Raw genomic sequence first — 20949 nt, forward strand, 5'->3', positions numbered from 1 at the left:
GGAACCAAATTCATCCCCTTAATGACAAAACTGCACTCTTTATCAGGATATACAAATATTTTTGACTATTCAACATATAAGACATTCCTTATATAAGGAGGAGACAATCACATGTTTAAAGTATTTAATATTAAATATTTATGAGCAAGGACAGAATTTTCTGTTCCTCTGTGTGGAGGAATGATACTCAGATTTTGCTAGGTCGTGATGCTATTTCTCTTAATTGATACAGTTGATATTAAATTGTTCCATGCAAAGGGGAATCATTTCACCTTCAGAACAAAAGGTAGAATAAATCCTAACCGATTACCCATACCTAGATTGACAGAGTGAGTATTCATGTGGATTCTAAAGGAAAGAAGCAAAGGAACTATGAGTTTACCTTAACCTGGGTGAATTTCTTACCATTAGTCTATTAAGATGAGGTCACAATGTTTTCTCTCCTTCCTACTTGTTGGGAAAAGATTGACATAGATACTTAGCTTCTGTGTCTGAGCAAAAGAAAATACACAAGCTTGCAACCCCACATCTGGGTGCCGAAGAAGTAAAATTAGGAAGATGTTTCCTTTATGTCCGTCACCAATATATAGGCTCCAAGTTTTGTGAAATATCGTTGCTGTTTTGGTACAAGTAAATCTGTACATTCAAGTCTATCCATTCTCCAGTGATCTATTCCTTTCCAAACAGTTTGGTAACTTACATAGAAACAACAGAAAAGGCATGCAAACTTCAGATTGATAACAATTTATTGTTATTGCTTGTCCAGTATCCTTGATATCCATTCGCTATGTGAATCCCTTCTTGACTTACCTCCTAAGTGACATATTTACAAGGCAGGTAGCTTCAAATATCAGTATCTTATTCCACATTCTCTAGTTTAAGCATTGAAAGTCACATGAAGATAGTTGCAACTGGCAAATAATGCAGATATTTACATGTACCTTGGGACTAAAGCTTGCCAAATACTCTCTACTGAGATTGACTCAAACTTGGAGAACAACAGAATGTAATGTATATGCATGAAAAGTACTGTCCTGTAAAAGGCAGGTATCCCTTTGATAGCTAGTAAATAATTTTGCCTTATCAGATTGGAGCAAGCTATTGTGCAGCTAGCGTCTCAACAGTAGATTGCAAATTAAATTCCTACTTGTGTTTCTGAGATGAAATCCCAGGCCTTCACCTTCTAAGCTACTCAGCTTTTCGTCTTAAGCAGCTTAATAAAGGAAATAATCATATCTCCATCTCACTCCTAGTTGTACAATGAAATAGATATACTTTCTTTGTGGCAAAAACTAACAACTTACAAACCATGACTAATACAGAAAGCTGTGTTTTCAACTTTTATCTTTTACCTGGAGAAATGATTGCACAAGGCATTGAACCTCTACATCTTTAAAGTAAAATTCTCAAATCATTAAAACTTTAATCAATTAAGCTTCACCACACTCCTGAGAAAGAGATTAATATCTGTTTATATAATTGCCTTAATTAACAAGGAGTGAGGGTGACTTTCTGTGGCTAATTTTCAGATCAGATATCTAAACACAGGAGAGTCATCAACCTCTGATAAAATATGCAGAGTTGTAAGGGACCTATCAAGATCATCAAGTCCAACTCCAGGCCCTGTGCAGGACACTCAAAGAATCACACCATGTGCCTGAGAAAGTTGTCCAAACACTCAAAGTGAAAAAGGCTTGGTGCTGTGACCACTTCCCAGGGGAGCCTGTTCTAGTGCCAAGCCACCCCCTGGCTAAAAAAATGTTTCCTGGTACATAATCTAAACAAGCCTATCCCTTGCCCAGCTGGCAATGCTGTGCCTGATGCCCCCAGGACAGGGTTGTCCCTCCTGGCTGCCAGGGCACTGCTGATTTGTGTTCAACTTGCCATCGACCAGGAACCCCAGGTCCCTTTCCATGGCACTGCTCTCCAGCGTCTCATTCCCCAGTCCTGTGTGCGCATCCAGGGTTGCCCATCCCAGGTGCGGAATACACCATTTGTTAAACTTCATAAAACTGTTGATTGTCCATCTCTCTGCAGGGCCTCTGTGCCTTCAAGGGAGTCAATAGCACTTCCCAATTTAGCATAGGGGGCAACCTGACACATTCACTATGGACTATTTGCAACTCTCAATCTGAACTTCTAGCAGTAGGTGCACAAGAGTGTGAGGAAGCCAAAGCACTGCAAGCAAGAGTTCAACACAAGTCATTACAAAAATGCCCTTTCTGGCTAGCCATAGATGCCCTATACAGAAAATTACATAGGAGCAGACAGAACTACTGGCAATACAGTTGCCATCCGGCCCATGCTGGGTGATCTTCCTGAGGAAATAATTGTGGTTTCCATTATTGCAGCAGGAAAAGTTTAAAAGAGTTTAGAGGAAGTACACTCAATTCCTATTTTCAGAATATCTATGGACTTTTGTACAGCCTGAAAGATACCACCTTAATCTTCTCCTTAGTCTTCTCCTCATCTATAAGTCTGCCATTATCTGGACAATGTATCACAGAAAAGACCTGTTGTTTCAGGATAAACACAATGTACCAAGAATAATTTTCCATTTCAGAATCTCTGAAAATTAGTATGTTTTACTGCTGAGGACTGTTCTGGGTTTCTGTTAGGACTTTTTCTTTTCACTAAAGCATTTCTGTTTCTGGTTGATTTCACTGCTTGCTGTTACAGTCTAAAATCATGTAATATGGAATTTGCTTTGGTTATCTGTTCTGACATGGGAAAGAGGCTTTGTGTGTGATTACCATGAACAATTTAACCTGAAGAATATTAAAAGAACATATCAAGTCTAATTTTTGGGTGGAAAATAATGGATATTGTCATAAAAATTCATATTAATTTTTCATTTTCAGTGCTTGTATTGAAAATAAAATAAAATCTTTAGCACTCCTCCATACATTTGCAAAAGCTATATCAGTGAAGTAGAAGTTGAAGGAGACTATGCAGCCCCAGGATAACAGAGGAAATATCACTGAATTTTTTATTTCCATTGACCTTGTAGTGTAACTACCTATGGCTACTGGAAAAGGATCCTGGAGTAGGCAGCGCCTTGGACTGACCCAGTGCAGGCTCTCTCATATCCATACCTAGTCACTGCTTAAGAGGAGGAACACTGAGGAAAAATAATTGCAATGATTTTTCTGTTCCTTTTATATGGTCCATTTCTGAGAACTGCAGGTTTTCTTTTAAATTAATGACTCTGTTTTGCATCCTTTCCTTTGAGCTGGATTTACTTTGTGGCCCCTTCAACCTGTCTGATACTTAAATACCATAACTATACCACACTGGTTCAGCTTAGTGCATTTCAAACCCATAGTTTTTAATAATATCCCACTTTTAATTGTGACTTGGATCATTCAGGTAGACATTTACAGGATTATTATTTGCATAGCAGTGTCTTTTCTTCAATATCTGATGTGATATCATGGTTCCAAATTCAGTAAAGGTTCAGGAACTGTACACTGTCCCTTTACTAACAGTGTTATGGGCTTCTTTGAGCAGTAAGCATTTTATTTCTATTCATGATGCAGAACCACAAGTTACTTTACTTAAGGACCACTACATCCTTAATTTTAAACCAATTGTGAGAAATTAGCCGTGTCTAAAAGAAAGAAATTTATTTGTAGCACACATTCTTGATACCGAAGAAGAATATGGGTATTTGGCAGTAAATGTCATGTCATTTTATTTTGCAGGAATTCCAGCATTTGGAACATAGGGACAAAAGAAATATGGATACACATTTTAGTGAAAGTCTAATTAAATTTTCAGCTTGAGTGAGAAATCTCTTCAGATGTTTTTAATTTCTTTACATCCATCTCAGTATTAAATTGTCTTTTGTATAGAACCTCAGTAGAGAACAATAATTCCATTTTGCAGAAAATGTCAAGATTGTGACACTTATTTTTGTTTTGGCCTGAAATGAAAATCAAGCATTCTAAAATTCTGTGCAGAAGTAATAATGTTTCATGTCCAGGCTTTCAAAAATATTTGTAAAGTACTGAAATGGTCTGCCTCAAATATAGTAAAATGTTTCTTACTGAAAATGTTAAAAAATAAATGTGTTGACTTATTTTGGACCTAGATAAGTTCAAGAGCAATCATTTCAACATTGGTCAGGTTGGCATTTAGGGCTATGACTCTGCTATAACCAAAGCTGTCTGATAAAAAAACCAAGCCTCTTTTGAACTCTTTGACTCAGGTATCCAAGAGCTGGGCAAACTCCACAACCTCATTGATCACCCAAAGTTACTGGCAGGACTCATGCAGCTCATCATAAACTATGAAACTCTATAGACCTGGACGTGTGGATTATGTTCCAGTTCCAGCACTGGCATTTTGTGGGGCTGGGTGGAGAAACAAGAGAAGACAATTGGAAAGAGACTGATAAAAAGACTTGGTCATCAACACATGAGGGTATCCTGACCCTCATGCTCTGTCCACACTGCTACACTCTGCTGTGACAGAGTAGTGGAGTGTTTAGAAGCAGAGTACTTGAGGTAGGAGTACCAGTTTGGGCCATCTGCCTTCTTCCTGGCACTACTAGTGAATGGGAAAATACAGAAGCCTTCAAATTCAGTGCTCTTTTGGCTTGAGTTTTCATTCTCTTTTAAAATGAAAAGCATGAAAATTAGTTTTATCCTTTGTGTGGTGAAACTTTTAAAACAAAAAATATATTAAATTAGACCTGATGTTTTACATTTCCATATTTCTCTTAGCTCTTTCCATAAGTGCTGGTTGCAGTATGATGCTGACATACTAGTAGCATTTAGTGACAATTTTTAGCCACTGATTGTCTGTATTTGTGCACAGTATGGATATTTCTCACACTGCATCTGACAGCCATATGTTCTTGCTTGAGGTTACTGAAGGTGTCATTGACCATCACTCTGTCCTTTCAAAATGAACTTAAAGACAAGCTAAAGAGATGCCTAAATTCAATTTTTGTCTTAGAAGCTCGCTTGGAAAGCAAAATGTGAATGTTTTCTGAGAAGTTTTCCAGAATAGCTGTCCTTATTTGGTGGGTAGGATTACAGTACAGGTGAACCAAAAATATTCTTTTGAGTGTGCCCTTCAGGATCTGCTCAAACAATTTATCTGCTCAATGCAGTCACTTATGCCAAGACTTCTGCATTGCAGTCAGTGCCAGGGCTAGTATGAGAGAGATCCTGAAAAATCTCTGTAGAAGCAGGCTGGGAAAAGTAAATAAAACTGATGTGACGCTGTTGGCAGAAGCAAATCCCTGTTTGTTTGGGGTTTTGTTTGTTTGTTTTTACAATATTTGAAACTGTGTTTGAGGGGGAGGAAGGTTGAGACAGTGTCTCATCACAGTTTCTTTCAACAGCAGCTAAAGCCCAGCAGTAATGGCTGTTCTGTTACTGAGATACCACACAGAAACATAAACAGACTTAAATGTCTGCCTTCAAGAAGAACTGCTGCATCCACACAAGCTTGAAGAAAATCGTTTAAAGAAGGGAAGCTGTGTTCTCAGCAAATTGCCTCCTCCTTTTCCATCACACCAGCAGATTTTTAAACACACAGATACAAAAAGTAGGCTCTTTGGCCAGCATATTAACACATGTAATAGTAAATAAAACTATTGACAGAGTAAAATCAACTACTTCTTCTCCATATTACACTTAAAAAGGTGGGGAACATGAGAACATGGAGGGAATAAATGTTTCTTCTAGGGCAGGAAATTGTCTCAAGCCCTGCTCCCCTCCTTCCTGCCCTATGTGGTTTGTTAAGGATCTCAGAAAGGCCTGCAGAGATCAGTTCCTAGAGAAGATGGGATGAATGGAATCCCCAGTCTCTGAAACATTACACTGGCTGGAGTCTAGCTCACTTGATGCAGTATGAAGGGGATCCAAGTTCTTGCTCAGATACTATCAGGCAGGAGAGGTGTCAGCCTGTCCAGATATTCTTCATCCTTTGCTAGTGTTTGAGAAGGCTGTGTTGTCCATTTCAGAACAGTATTCTTTGTCTCAAGTTGGGGAAAAAAACTTAATTAAAACAATCCAGAGTCCCCGAGGCAGGGAAAAATGGCATTTAGATTATCTATCCCCCACCAACTCTGAGAGTTTACCTGATCCATGGATGTCCCTAACAGTACTTTTAGGAAAGAAGGAAAGGTTTGTAGCTTTTAATGCCTGACACTGAAATAAATGTAAAATAAGAGCACTGTCCTTCTACCAGCACAAATCCATCAGAAAAGAAGGCAGAGGAACCTTTTGTTCTAGGTGTGTACTTTCCAGAGCTGTGATTTACAAAATAATAATTGAGCTGATGGCTCTTAAGGGCTGAACCAGACCCAGGAGTTCTGCAGCTGTTTTAGCCACCCCCTTCTTACTACCAGCCTCATCCTCTGAAATTTGGCTGATTGGTATCACACTAACACAGAATTCTTCAGAGGAGCTCTTTTCCTCTAGCAGTGTGAGTTTTGTCACTTGATATTCTTCATGGCCTGTGTCTCCTCTCTTTGCTTTTCATTGTTCACACAAAGCTTCCACAAATGCAGCTTCCCAGAGCAAACAAGTGACCTTTTTCTGTATTTACTTGCTCCATCAAAGAGTGCGGCTTCTGGTGTAGCTTGTAACACCATCTGATAGCTCCACTTACACAGCTCAGAGAGAAAGGATGCTGGAAGTGACTGTACAAATTCATTGCTACTATCCTAGGAGCATCACTGGTGGGGAGAGAATCCCAGATATTTGCTGCTGTAAGGATAGGCTTTGTGAGGTGAAATAAATCAATGAATAATTATTGCCTCTGATGGAAGCGGCAGGCAGCAGCACAGCTGAAAGGGTGAGACAGGCAGCACATGCTAATAGGCTGGGGGAATCCTGTCTTGACAGTTTTCAGCCTGCTCCATTTCTTTCAGCAAATAAGATGCAGCTGTTTGCCTCCAGCTCTCAGCAGACAAAGTAAACAGTCATGTTACAGCAGGTCATGGTGTGACTTCATGAGTAAACTGAACTACTCTGAAGCAATATGCATTTGTCCAGCAAAAGGACACCCAAGACAACATGTGCTGAGGGTAGCTAGCAAATGCCACAGACAAGGAATATCCCAAGTAAGTCAGAGCAAAACAGGAAACACCAAGTGTAATTGAAAAGGTACAACAAAACACAGGGGTAAACATCCAAGCCAAAATATAATAGCCTGTTCTTATTTAAACTTTCTCTCCCTTTCCTTTATGAAAAAATACCTGCAAAATTTCTGAAGTCACAATATTTTATTTTTTCCCCCTCATTTCACAGTGTCCACTTACAACAGTAAATGTAAAAAAATATCCAGGGTCAGCCATTAGGATTCAGTGTATTCCTGACTTTCCCAAGAAAGACTGAGAGCACAGACCAGAAATCCTTTCTGTCTGCAATGCCTTGTCTTTCATATGCTGGTTAATAGGGTCTGTCAGTTCTCTCTTACTCACATGTATAACGGCAAGCTGCTGGATTTGAAATTTACATTTTGCTGGATACCAGCCATAGATTTTAAGGAAATTGACCTATTTAACTTTTACACTCCATGGTAGCATAGGTACAAAAGGCTTCTCTTCCTGTATTGCATAAATTTATCTGCCAGAATTTATGTGTCTTCCTGTTTTCATAGTTGCTGATACAGACTGTAGAGTTGTGGATCTTGATACCTAAAACTGTGTATTGATCATTAATTACAGACAGCCATGTTTTCTGTGAATGAAGAAATAACATTTGATGTCATACTGAGATTGTTTCAGGTTTAGGACTGAGATACGTCCTGCCTAGCTTGTGAGACTGAATTTCCTCAGTTGGAAACTCATCCTTAGCTCTCTGTTTAATTAAAGAAAAGAAATATGTGCCTTGAAAGAATGGGCATGTCAAATCAGGCTGAGAGGAGTGTATTATTTCCATTTATACCAGAGCAGCATTAGGGCGTGCCTGCTCTCCCTGTACAGTCAGGATGAAACCTTTAAATGTGGCTTCAGCAGAAACTATGCAACAGTTCAGTGGTCCACTAGCCCCATATGATTTGAGGCAGATTTTCATCCATATTTTTCCTTTTTGTTTTCCTTAGATAGATTAATATTGACCACTGATTTCTGATTGTGGTGACCAGTCAAAGTGAAGGGCTGTATCTGTTTTACTAAATGAGCCAGTGCCAGGGAATGTCCTTGGAATGTCAGCTCACTCCTTTGCACAGTCGAAGTGCAGGGTAGTCTCCAGCATCATTTGGGACCTGGCCGGCTGGCTCCCTTCCAGACATGCCCTTCCTGGGCATGGCTCAGGAAAAGACAGAGCCCAGGGACTATTCCCAGTAGATGATTTGGATGCAACCTCTCTGCTGTGGAGGGCAAGGAAAGTGTAGTAGTACTGATCTGGGTCTGTTACCATTTGCCTCAGGGCCAGAGAACAGTTGTGATCACATTTGAATAACCAGGACAGACAAAGCAAGAGGCTCTCTGTATTTACCCTGTATTATGAGTCCCTTGGTGCTTTGGCAGTGCTGCACAAAGCATCCAAGGTAAGAGTGAATGGGATCCAAAACCTGCTGAAAGCAGTGGAGGCCTTCTGTTGTTATTAATGAGTTTTCAGTTAGACTGTAAATGAGCACTAAATGTTAAAAGAAGTATTCGAAAAAGAACATATGGGGACGTATGTACTCATATACATCATGGATATATCTACATTTAAAGAAAGGAGAAGAAAACAAGGGATTTGACAGAAAAGTAAAATAGAACCAAATCAGGTTGGGTGCTGGGCTGGGCAATTTGCTGGGCTTTTAATAACATACTGGTTTTTCACATCTTGCTGCATAGAAAGTCTGATTCTACTGAAATGCTGATACTAGTCATTGATTTATATTTTGATTTAGACTTTAAAATAGGCTAAGTATATGATTTCCTTAGAAAACTAATAGTTTCTCAAAATGTATTGCACTTTAATCTGTCACATGAATAGAGCTTATACTGGCTCGTTTTCTAATTTGGTGAGAAAGCATTAATTCAAGCCTAAATACTACTTATGAAATAACCATGATCCTCATGCATTTAAAGTTTTATAATAGGATATTTTGAAGTCATAGTTCAATTAAAAGAGTTTAATTCACTCTTTTGACAAAAAAATTCTAGCATGTAGCCTTTGAGTGTATTGATTTCTTTTAAAAGTGAGATAGTGACTCAAAAAGGGAGGGGCAGCAAATACATTAATTTCCATAATTGCCATACTCTGAATGTTTTTACAAAATAAGTGAAATTCCATCCATCCTGTGTCTTATGACCTTGAGTTTTAAATTTAGTCTCTTCCAAGAGCACTAATAAAAAGTAACTGTGGATTTCATGAGCTGCCTCTTTTGCATACTGTTCCTCTTGCACTTTTCAAGTAATATTGATGTAATTAATTGTGGATTTGTTAGAATATGGAGCTTGTTTGTAAGGAAATAACTGTTCCACTTTGACTTGTCATCCTCTGATTAAAATCACTGTATATATGATTGCTCTCAGCTAGTAACTATGCTACAGATGAGGGATAAATGATGCCCTCAATCCAAACATCTATACATCCTATTAATCCATACCTCCTCATTAACTGCAAGATTAGTCAAAGCAGAACTTAACTGAGTCAGAGATATCTTTTTGGCAAAGTCAGTTTACTGAAATAATAATCCAAATACTGTTCACTTTTGCAGACTCTAAGTTTTCACTTAAAGTTTGTATTCCTTTCATAGTCATGAACTTCCACCATGTTCCTACAGCTGATACTTCTCTGTAGCTAGTCTCTTGCCAGTAGGCATGGATGACTCTTCACATTTATTACCAGCTGAAAACTATTAAAGATATTGTCAATTAAAAAAAAAATAGGACTGAAACCTAGTAAATAATCTGTCCATCTAGTGAGAACAGCAGAGCATAATTTTTTCAGTAGATTCACATGAATCTGCTCCAATGAGGAGCTGAAGATGCCTATATATAGGAAATTAGTTCAGGTACCTTTATATAATCCAGATTATTTTGAAATAAAATATTGGTTTCTTTCCCACCCCCAAGATCGCTAAATATGAGGCACTATGAAATGCATTTTTTCTACACAGTTTTCTGTTTAGAAACTAAACATGTGCATTTTTTACAATGACTGAATATAGCAAATGGGATAACAAATTCCTGTCCTGATAGCTGTCCACAAGCTATGCTGCATATATGTCCACTACTTATTTCTGCCAATTTAGGATGATATACCAGCTCAATAGTGGCTATCCACAATTATTTGTAGTATTTAATTCAACAGATAAAAAGAAGATAAAGTATTTTTTTCCAAGAGCCCTTCATGAATGTCCTGAAAAGATATCGATATATCTATGAAACAAAAGGCTTCTGCAAACAGGAATGCAAGAAATTTTTTTCTAGTTGCTCATTCTCAAATGAATTACACATGTCAGGCAAATCAATAAATCTTTCAAATGTATCTTTCAAGAAAAATCAGGATCCCAGCCACTTCCCCAAGAAGCTTTATGTAAAAGGTGGCACAATAATTATGTAGGTGGATTATGATCTATAGGCAAGTGCACTGACTATTAACATCTAAAAGTGACATTTCCTTTTCAGACAAATTTAAAATGAGCTTCAAAGATGCATTTTGCAGTCAGCTTGATTGTACAAAAGCTAAATCAGGCATGCTCTTATAATTGTACTGTATGCATTTTCCATCTCAGACTTTGTTTCTAATGCCTCTCCCAAGTCAGTTATTGTGGGTAGAGATGGCCTAATTTTTTCAATGCATAGCACATTTGCCTAAAGATGCATTTTATGAAACAGTGTCACTGAAATAATCCAGTCAGATCTGGCAAAAATAATGATCAGGGAATGAGGGCAAGGGAAGGAAGGGAAAAAGTCAAAAAAACATGGAAATGTTATCTGACAGCTTGAAAATGAACTTTTTGACTTTTCAAGATAATTTTTTTTAGACAAGGAAATATTAAGAACAATTCAGAGTTAAATAACTGAAAGCTAAAGAAAAATAAGAAATACTTTTTCAATTAAATGAAATATTTTGAGGTAACCAGAATGGATTTATAGTTTTAATTTCATTAATTGATTTTTTTAGTGTTGGTACTTTTTAAATCACATGGATTTTTTTCAGGCATAAAAATGAAAAAGTGACTACACAGTCAACATTAGGCTGGAAAATCTTTCTGTTGAGTATTTATTACCTGGTGAAAAAATATTTTTCCTTCCTCTTGAAAAATTTTCATGTGCTTGAGACTTATAAGAATATATCATATCTTTGGGAGAGCTGAGGATGTTGTTGGAAGTATGGATGAATGCTGTAATGTTGGTTTTAATAACTAGTCTTTTGACTTCCATTGGTTCTTGCTGTCATTAGGACAGAGCTTAAATAGACACAACCAACATCAAGGAATAACTCTTTCAGAGCTGCCACAGAAGAAAAATTTTCATTTTAGAGTGTTAAAAGAGGACCTCTGCACCAGCTTTGGCCATAATACATCAGCCCTGCAGCTAAGGCCAGTTCTCAGAGGGGGCAGAAAGAGTTAGGAAGAATGAAATGGAGAGAGCCCTGAATTCAGCTTTGTCTTCCATGAATCAAAGCTGACTGTGGCAAGGAAATAATATTCATATATGTTCAACACACGCAAAAAAACCCCAGAAATGCAAAACAAACAGAACACAAAAAAACCCAAAAAAACAAAGACAGAGAGAGGAAAGTGCTTTAAAAATGCATAACCTTGCCAATTCAGGATTTCATCAGCCCTGTCACACTGGAGTGGAGGGAGGCTAGCCTGGGATACAGGTGTTGCAGTGGGGTTCCTCTACTATCCCCATCCATCTTGAGCTCTGCGCTGCCCTTGGCCTCTGAACTCCAGTGCAGAGAACCCTTTGGGCATAGTTGATGACTGAGCCCTGTTTTTTGTGAAGCACTGGGCTGACAGAGCCAGACAAGCTCAGAGCCAGCTCCAGGCACTTTGCTGTGAGCTGTTCTGCTTTGCATGGATGTGCAGTCAGACAGAGGGGGAAGATAAAGGCTTTGTTTTGCCCTTCTCTTTGAACAAATGCATGTGCATTGTAGAGAGCCTCAGAACTCCTACAGGATCAGACCTCCTCTTGATGTCTTGAAGAAATTTTACTAAAAGGCTCTGACATGAAAAGCTGGCACTGTATAGAAAATGACAACTGATGGCTGGAGAGCCCTGAGGCTGGGTATACAATGGCCACGGGGAGGCTCTGATGGGAGGAATATTGCTATGGTTTAATCTCAAAAGCCATTTTGTTTCTTGTGGGAGGTGGTAAAAGAAAAAGATAAGATCACTTTATAACTGTTGCTAGTATCATCTAGTACAATGATGAAAGGCATTGCTGTGATGACCATGGTATGTAAACTCATGTGAAATAGAATCTAAAATAGAGGCAATACAAACACCTGGGGAGTTGTATCCACTGATATTTGTGTGGAAAGAAACAATACAAGTGAAATTTTGTAATGCCTTTCACTTCCTTAAACTTTAAAAAGCTAGAAGTGGAGCAGTAGCTAAAAAACCACAAAACAACAAAAACAAAAAACCAACAACCTTCCAAAATCACTGATTTAAACCTTACACAGTTATCACTGGACTTGTGAATTTAGTGATTCATTTCATTAATTTAATAAAGCAACTTGGTTTCTGTGTTAGTTTTTGTTTACTTACATTTGAAAGCCCCTGGTTAATAGAAAGCTGACAAGCATTTTCTCTGTTTCTGTCAGGTGCTGAAACTAATCTGAACTTGAGGAGCAGGGAAGATCCAAATACATCAGATTCTGGATCAGAAACACAGGATAAAAATGCAAATAACCATGGAACTCAGTCATCTAATCCACTGTCCAGTTCTGTGACTGCTGAAAATGGAAATTCAGTATCAAATGGTAAGCAGCTTTTAATCCCAAAGCACTTCTAACATAAAATTGCTGAAGTGTTTCCTTGAATGAGCTTTGTAAGATACAGTCAGGCTGGAATCTTCTGAGTTGTGAAATATCTGTTTCTGGAACTGGCTTAACTTTGTATGTGTGAACTGATAAGCCCCTCTCCAATAAAAGCTAAATATGAAGAAAATAAAACAGACTCTGTTGAGGAATTTGTAATTAGTTCAGCTCCAAGTCTATAAGCAGCCTAAGGCATGGAGGCCTGAGATTTGAGATTCTGATCCTATAATCAATACAAATGGGACAGAAAATAGAAAATCAGGATTTCCTTTTGCTGTGTGTGCCTTACTAGTGAATGAAAAATTATCATTGCAAGGCAAAATGGTACAAGAGCAGTGACAGGATTTTAAGGTTCTAAAGGCATTAATCCTAAGAAAATAACACTTCTCTGAGTTCAGATTTTTAATAGATGTTGTTTTTTCATTTTGTATAATGAATATAATATGTTGCTCTTCTTTTTTGGTTTACTTTTAATAGCAGAAATAGCACCTTTCTGCAGCTCTGTGCTATCAAACTGTGACTTCTCCACCACAGATCTTCCACACTTACCAGAGTTCTCAGTCTGAAAGAAAGAGCTTTTTGCCAAACACACAAAGTAATCAGAAAGCCTGTAATAACCTTTTACATTGCAATGCTGAAAGTTGTGATCCTACATCACCCAAAACAGTATCACATATAATTGCACCTATAATGTATAGCAAACTTAATTTTGCCCAAAAAATGTCAAATTAAGCTTACCTTTGGTAACTTGAGAATAGTTGCAGGAAAGCCCAATCCAGGTGGTGTAGCTTGTGCTCCAGACTGAATCCCTGATTAACTTAGGTTCTTGTAATTTTGCCTCTGGCCCAGCTGAACTGATGCTTCCAACCTTGGACTGAATTAAACAAGGTCTTATTCAATGCACAGCTGTGGTAACTTAATATTTACTTAGGTGTGTGTAAAGGAAAGCTCTCGGTACGTAATCAGCTACTCCATTTGTCTTTCCACACTCTACCAAACCTCTGCTTGCCATGCCTGTGACAATGTGCTGTTGCTGTACATGGAAACATTACTTATTTGATAAGACATTTTATCAAAGTGCTTTTTACAGAAATAAACAGAAAAATCACTGATAACCTGATTCTTAGCTCAAGGCTGTGCTGGACAGTTGATCCTAAACTGTATTAATATAGTGCAAAATCAATATACTTTTCAGACCACGCGGCTTGGCCTAGGAAAGTATTTTTATTCATTTCTGGTGGTCTAGAATTATTCAAGTAATTTACATTCTACCTTTTATTTGAATTAAATGAGTAGCACTTACTTTTCAAAGCTATTTTGCATTAAAATTTGGATAATTTTTTATTACTTTGATTGAGATGTACCCAAACTGAATCCATGTAGATAAATTATTAGTTCAGGAAATTATTTTTAAAATAGTGGTTGTTTAGATTTTTTAGGGGGATATTTATTTATTTTCAAAAATTAATTATCTTGCAAAGGGAGAATTTTGAGATGGAATACAGAGAATTTAATGTAGGTAAGAAAGCAGTAGTGGTAATTTACATATAATTTACAAGACTAGTAGTATACTAGAGGCCTTGGACATCACACTTTGCCCACGTAGATACCTAATATATCATTGCCTGGCTTCAAAAAGTGATAATCCCACCTCAAAACAACACATAGTTCCAATTACTGAGAGAACAGGGTCAGATTCCCTCCGCAGCAAGCAGGAAAGAACTGAAATGCTGGATTCCTGCAGATTTGATCTGGCTCCTGAGCTGCAAACAAGGGATTCACCCTCTTCATTGCCTCTGGGTTCAGAGGAAGTCCAGATAATGTAGAAAAAGGTCCATGTTTATGAATACTTTACACAAGCTTTATTTGGAAGAAAAAAGAAAATAAAAAAAAAAACCTGTTGTCCCTAGTTACAAAGTTGTGGGAATGCCCTGTTATAAGGGTGAAACTAAAAGGATGATAGTGAGACCAAAAAGGGGTTTTAAGATTTGTTTTAATGCCCATTTTCCTACTCTGATTTTGATTGATAATAAATAAATTCAGTTCATTCCCCCAGGCTGAGTCTGTTTTTCCCATGACAGTGACTAGTGAGTGATCTCTCCTGTCCTTATCTCAACCTATGAGCCTTTCATTGTATTTTCTCCCCTGTGTCCAGCTGAGGAGGGAGTGATAGAGCTGCTTGGGTGGGCACGTGGCATCCAGCCAGTGAAAAGCACAGCACTGTGAGGACTGCTGCGGGGAAAATGATCTCCAGCTCAGCTAGACTCTCTACACAGACCTACCATAGTGTCTGTGATTCTGTTTTTTGAGGTGCTTAATAGTGCCTGTTGTGGACTCCTGTGTTTCTGCTTCTGCCTTTGCTTCCTCTCATCCCACCTTTTGGATCCTCTGTGGTGCTGTGTGAATGGTATTCCCACACTGCAGAAATGATGGAGAAGCACCAGCAATGAGCCCCACTAGGATCTCTTTGCAGAGGTGTTTGTTTCTCTTGACTACAGAAGGAGCCTACTTGGCTCTTTTACACTGGGTTATGGGTTTTTACACAGCTAAATTTTGGACAGCTTAATCCCACATGGAGAGTGCACAATAATTATAAGACTTACAAAAAATATTTTCTGTACTGAGGGAATGAAGTTTTGAATCCTGGACCTAATATTGACTTCCTGTGTGACACAGAGATATTAATCTGAGAGCAGACTGCTGCAGGCTTGTTTTTTGTTCCCTTTGCATTGCTTCTGCCATGAAAAGGAGCCAGGGGAAGAGGAGCCAGGGATTTCCGCATTGCAGGAGGAATTCCTGGCCAGTGTATAGGTAAAGTGTTATTGCAGGCTCTTTAATTACAATTGCTCCTTCTTGTCAACCAGCATGCATTCCTATGATGCTATCCCTACTTGGTAAAAAGGAATTGTTCCAGTTTCAGTAAGCAGGGAAATAGTAAATATACAGGCAAATGTATGATTTCTTTTTTGTTTGTTTGTTTCTTTTTTAGTGAAACATAGCAAGGTCTTTTGAATATTACTTTGAAATCAACTGATACATAAATTTCAGATTATAAATTAGTATTCTTCTGCTTTAGGTTTACCAGAGGAAAATGAGTATTCAAGACTGTCAGCCAGCACTACAGCAGGCTCATCGATTCAAAGACACAGGGAGAGCCACACTAGTCAGGTAAATATTTTGTTGATGGTCTGCTAGAGCCACTAAAAGAGAAAAAGATCATAGTAGGTGCACAGTAGGTTGAAAGCTGTCTCTTGATTCAAATTTGGACATTGGCATTGAAAAATGCAGACTTCTTTCACAGGTTTGTATTGAGCTAAAGACAATAATGAATTTACTATTAACTTTTTTTTTGCTGGAAGAATAATCATCCTGAAAGGTTCTTATAGTGGTTTCAAAGTTCATGAAACATACTGTTGCTGGCTGTGAGGATGCTATTTTCAGGGAGGAAATATGTCTTTTAACCCTGAAATATGTCTCTTAACCATGGTCTTGACCAAGATATTATCTCTCTCAAGATATTGCTTCATTAATACCAGAAACAGTTGCATGAACCTTGTAGAATTAAATGCATAATCATATCATCCTTTTGTATATAAAAGCAGTGAAGACTTTAAAAATGGTCTTCACAATTTTTATACAAATGCCAATAAAATCAAAATATGGATCTGTTAAAACAGCAATAGATACTCAGGTAACAGGAAGCTGGCACAGATTCTCTCAAAATTTCTATTGAGTTAAAGTAATTTTAAAACTGCAACAGAGAATTAAGTTTGATGTGCATTAAATAAACAAAAAGGGATAAACCTTTTCATAACATATTTTCTTAATTCCTTTCTTCAGCATTTTGTATCTAATGTGAACCACTTTACTTTCTTAGTAGGCACTTCTGGCATGAGTGCATTCAAAAATTTTATTGTATTACTTCACTTAAATGGCATTAGTGTATTCTCCTGTTGTCATTATGTCTTCAGTCCACTTTTCTAAGAGGGTAGTCCCAAGTAATTTTTTATTTGAGATGACTGTAGGAAGTTTACAGTAAAAGCTAAATATTGTCCAGAGAGGAAACAGGTCATAGCTGAGAGGATTATTCTCAACAGAAACCTCTCATTAACCAGTTTTGAAATTTCCAAACCATTTTACCAGAAGGTAAGGGAAGTGCTTTATCATATTGGAAGCTACTTGTCTGTAGGGGACAGCTGACATTTCATAACAACAAAATACTGGCCCTAGCCAAGTTAAACAAATGTTTGGCTGTTGACTCCAGCAGGAGTGAGATTCAACCTTCAGCATCATACTCGGTCTTAATGTAATTTTGAAAAACAATAGGTTTCAACTGAGTAAATATGCGAGCAAACTAGTACAAAAGTCTTTACTTTTTGTTTTTCTGCCTTACTGTCAGATGCATGTAGCTACAGTGCCTATTCTGACGTGAAAAATTGTGCCGAGACAGCACGCAGCACTACATTGATCCCTTAAGTAAGGCTGGCCAGAGCTGCCCTGGCACACTTAGGAACATATCCATCTTGCACACAATAACAAATTTTTTGCCATCACCATGCCTCTCGGATTCTCGAAAGTGGACTTTGACCCTTTCGTTCCTATTGAGGAAAAAATACTTACAGTTCTATCATCTCCAGGTGAGTATCATAGATGATGTTTTCAGTTGTCTCTGTTACAGTTTTTTTACATCAACCAAGTACTTATTAGGTATGAGAGTGGCCAAAGAGACCTTTCTAGTGAAAGAAAAGTCTGAGTCCCTGACACTGTTCCAGTTACAAACTTCACATGGTGAGATGCTTTTGTCCTGGAGCACCTCACGCCTCTGTTGCTAATAAGCTTGGCTGGGTCAAGAAGACCATGTTTAAATTACTATATCAGTGTAGTACAAAGGGTTAAATGAACTAGATATAGGGGAGTCTTTTTTCTTTTGTCTTCCTCTTTTCTTTAAAAATGGGAAATGTGAAATTAGTCTGCAGCATTTGTTTTATTTTAGAAGCAAGTTGCTAACCATTTACAAACTTGTATTTTTTATTTTTCCAAAAGTACTTGCCAAAACCTGAACACAATTTTATTTCAGTATTTTGAAATGTCATTTTTCAGTAAATAAATGTTTTGCCAAAGTGTTTCACAAATTTTTAAAGTAGATTCCATGCAATGTACTCAGAATTACTGCAGAGACAATCTTTAAATGCAAGCTCAGTAAGAACTGTGACAAGTTTAGAGAAGAAACCTTAGTTCTGTGATTTTTGTTACAATTCCTTTAATGAATAGACATCTTCCAAAATGGTGTTGCCGAAATAAAAAAGGAAAAAATCTTCTTCCCATAAAAAGGAAAAAAAATCTTAGAAAAATTCTGTGCTCACAGAATTCTTCCTGTGAAAAGCATTCCTCACCATTGCCAAACCATGGTATATATTTGAAAATGATGGGGTTTAATTACTGTTGACATTTCTTAGCATGCTGCTATTAACTCTAACAGCATACAAGCCGATCATAAAAGTCTTTGCCAGGCTTCACTGTAGTAACCTTTTCACCTAAAGTAATTCCTGCACAGCTGTATGAAGTAGGACATACTTTTTCACAGGTCTGTGAAGGTACTGATTGACTAATTGCCCTACAGAGAAAAATGTAGGTCCTTGGATTTCTTGGCAGACACTGTCACTTCAGCCAAAGGAAACTGCTTGACTAGCATTCAGTGGCTTCCAGCATTTATGGATATTTTTTAGTATCTCCCTGCTAGTTCCTTATTGAAGTGACAGTAAGAGCTAGTTCACTTCATTTTTGTCACAGGATCTCAAGGCTCATATACATTCAATTAAGTTTAGACATTGTGGCTCTGGTGCCATCATGTTGTCACATCAGGTGCTAATTACCTGCATCACTGCCTGGCACGTCCTGTACACTGCAAACCTACACACTGCAGAGATAATTCTTCAGGTCAATGTTTGTCCACATGCTGCATATGGATCAATCTTTTAGCAAACATTTCTGAAAGTAGTTACAAAGCATAAAATATCATCTAGATGATCATCTCCAAAATGAAGTCTGCTGAAATAAAAAAAAAGAAAAAGAAGAAGAAAAAGGTTCACTGTTGGCCATAAATGATTATTTTCTAGGGCAGTGGTTACATAAAGGCCTTTTATTGATAGAAAAAGGACAAAAATTGGAAAATTCAAATACTAGCATACATTTCAATACAATGTGAAAAAACATTTCACAGTGGAAAGTTATGGGATAAAATTCTACTTTCTTCTGTAATAAAAAAGTGGAACAGTATTAAAGTCTAATTTTTGTATCATCAGAAATGAAAGAACATACATCAAAAGAAATAAAAGTCTTGCATGTCACGAGAAAAACAAACCATGGGCTTTTAAACTAATACCTTTTTCTTTGTTTTGTTTGTGTCTGTATAGCTGTACATTTCCAAGTGTTCATAGCAATAGGTTGCAAATAATACCACATAAAAAAAAAGAACCTAACATCTGATACAGCACTGTCTCTTCATTCTCTGTGAAGATGAAAGTTGAACTATGAATTTGGGGGTGAAACCAGTTCTTAAAAAGTTTCAAGTGCTTTAGTTTGTTCAGACAGTATATCTTCCAGAAGCTATTTGCTAGCAGAGCTACACATTTTCTTTTCCCCAATCCAGCACACTCCCTTCCTTGTGTTTTGTGCTTTCCTTGTAAACAAAAACGTTCTAGTCAAGGAAATCTTTAAAACTGTGAACCAATAATCTACAGTAAAATGGTAGTGCAAGAAGCAATATCCTAGTCTACGTCTGTTCTCAAGCACTGCTATGACTCTCTATGTTTAAAAGACAGAGCATAAAGACCATTGAAATATATAAATCCTCTGGAATGTCAGCAACAGCAGCAAGATGAAATAGTCAGTAAAAGCAAGCCTATATATATGGTACCTCACACAAAAGCTAAGTGACCCTGTCTTTTATTCACAGATCCAGAACTGTGGGGTGTTTGTGGGTTTGTTTGGGTTTTTTTTTTTAAATGGTATTTTAAAGTTGTTATTACCATGCACTATGAAGTGGGAAGAGGTATGAGAAAGATATAGTGGAATGAAGAAAAGCAGGCCAGCTAAAAGATTCCTTTTTTTTCTTATGTGGGCAGCAAGAAGCTACATGGTTTGTCTGTAACAGGATGAGATGGACAACCTGGAGATAATGAACAGATGGAAAGTGAGGGGCAGATTAAAGACTAGAGTGATAATAAGCATATGTGTGCGGCAGGAGTGGGGAGTAAACCAGGCACAGATAAAGGATGATTCTGAGAAGTTTGAAAGAAGAATAAAATGACTGAAAGAGAAGGCAAATAATGAAATGGAATAAGGACATTAGAAAGACTAAAGAAAGAAGAGCCAGAGAGAAGGAACTGACCCAAAGAAGTGAGGGAGGAAGTAAGCTAAAGGGAAGATAAGAACAGGAGGGAAAGAAGGTAGAACAGAGCAGAGGGTGATGCAGTGAACAGAGAGAGTCTAAGGATAAAAAAAGTAGAAAGTCTATGTGATGTTCCAGATAAGATATTCATCTTCATACACATATCTATGTGATCTTTTATGTACCATAAAATAAAAATAATTGGAATGATTTCCTACATTTATAGGGTTGCATTGTACTCAAGTTGGGTCATAGCCATAGTCTCCTGAAGATTTAGTTACCCAGAAGAAAGGTATAAAATTTTCTATTCATAGATGCAAAGCCTCTTTGTCCAGTTTAGCTTTGAATGGCTGAATATTTGCTTATTTGTAATCAGATGTCACGTGCATTCAGTCCTATTGAAATGCTCCCAGAACAAGACACAAATAAACAAGCAGCCATCCTGGTAGGTTAAGTAATATCTGACATATGACATACGCTGGTGTAGGATTTTGGTTACCCACTTCTGAAATATGTTGTATCTGTCATGTGTTCAAAGAGGTGAGATAAAAAATTATGGTTATTTTTTCCCATATGGTTGTATTAAAAAATCTGCAGTCTTAT

At 37.5% G+C, this 20949-nt stretch overlaps 1 protein-coding gene and 1 long non-coding RNA gene across 2 annotated transcripts in view; one reads left to right on the forward strand and one right to left on the reverse strand.

Moving 5' to 3' along the window:
* Window positions 1-13815, reverse strand: part of LOC146444325 (uncharacterized) — a 41474-nt gene extending 27659 nt beyond the window's left edge. The window contains exons 1-2 of the long non-coding RNA XR_014850097.1: window positions 13695-13815; window positions 12685-12794 (exon numbers count right to left, since the gene is read on the reverse strand). This is a non-coding gene — a long non-coding RNA (uncharacterized LOC146444325). The remainder of the gene's footprint in view (window positions 1-12684; window positions 12795-13694) is intronic.
* MYO16 (myosin XVI) overlaps window positions 1-20949 on the forward strand; it is a 293290-nt gene that overhangs the window by 257886 nt on the left and 14455 nt on the right. Inside the window, exons 33-34 of the mRNA XM_085052748.1 lie at window positions 12741-12899; window positions 16033-16124. Of these exons, the coding sequence (XP_084908874.1) occupies window positions 12741-12899; window positions 16033-16124 (251 nt within the window). The remainder of the gene's footprint in view (window positions 1-12740; window positions 12900-16032; window positions 16125-20949) is intronic.

This window comes from Lichenostomus cassidix, chromosome 1, assembly GCF_008360975.1.
Source record: "Lichenostomus cassidix isolate B80296 chromosome 1, HeHo_3.0, whole genome shotgun sequence".
Lineage (NCBI taxonomy): Eukaryota > Metazoa > Chordata > Aves > Passeriformes > Meliphagidae > Lichenostomus > Lichenostomus cassidix.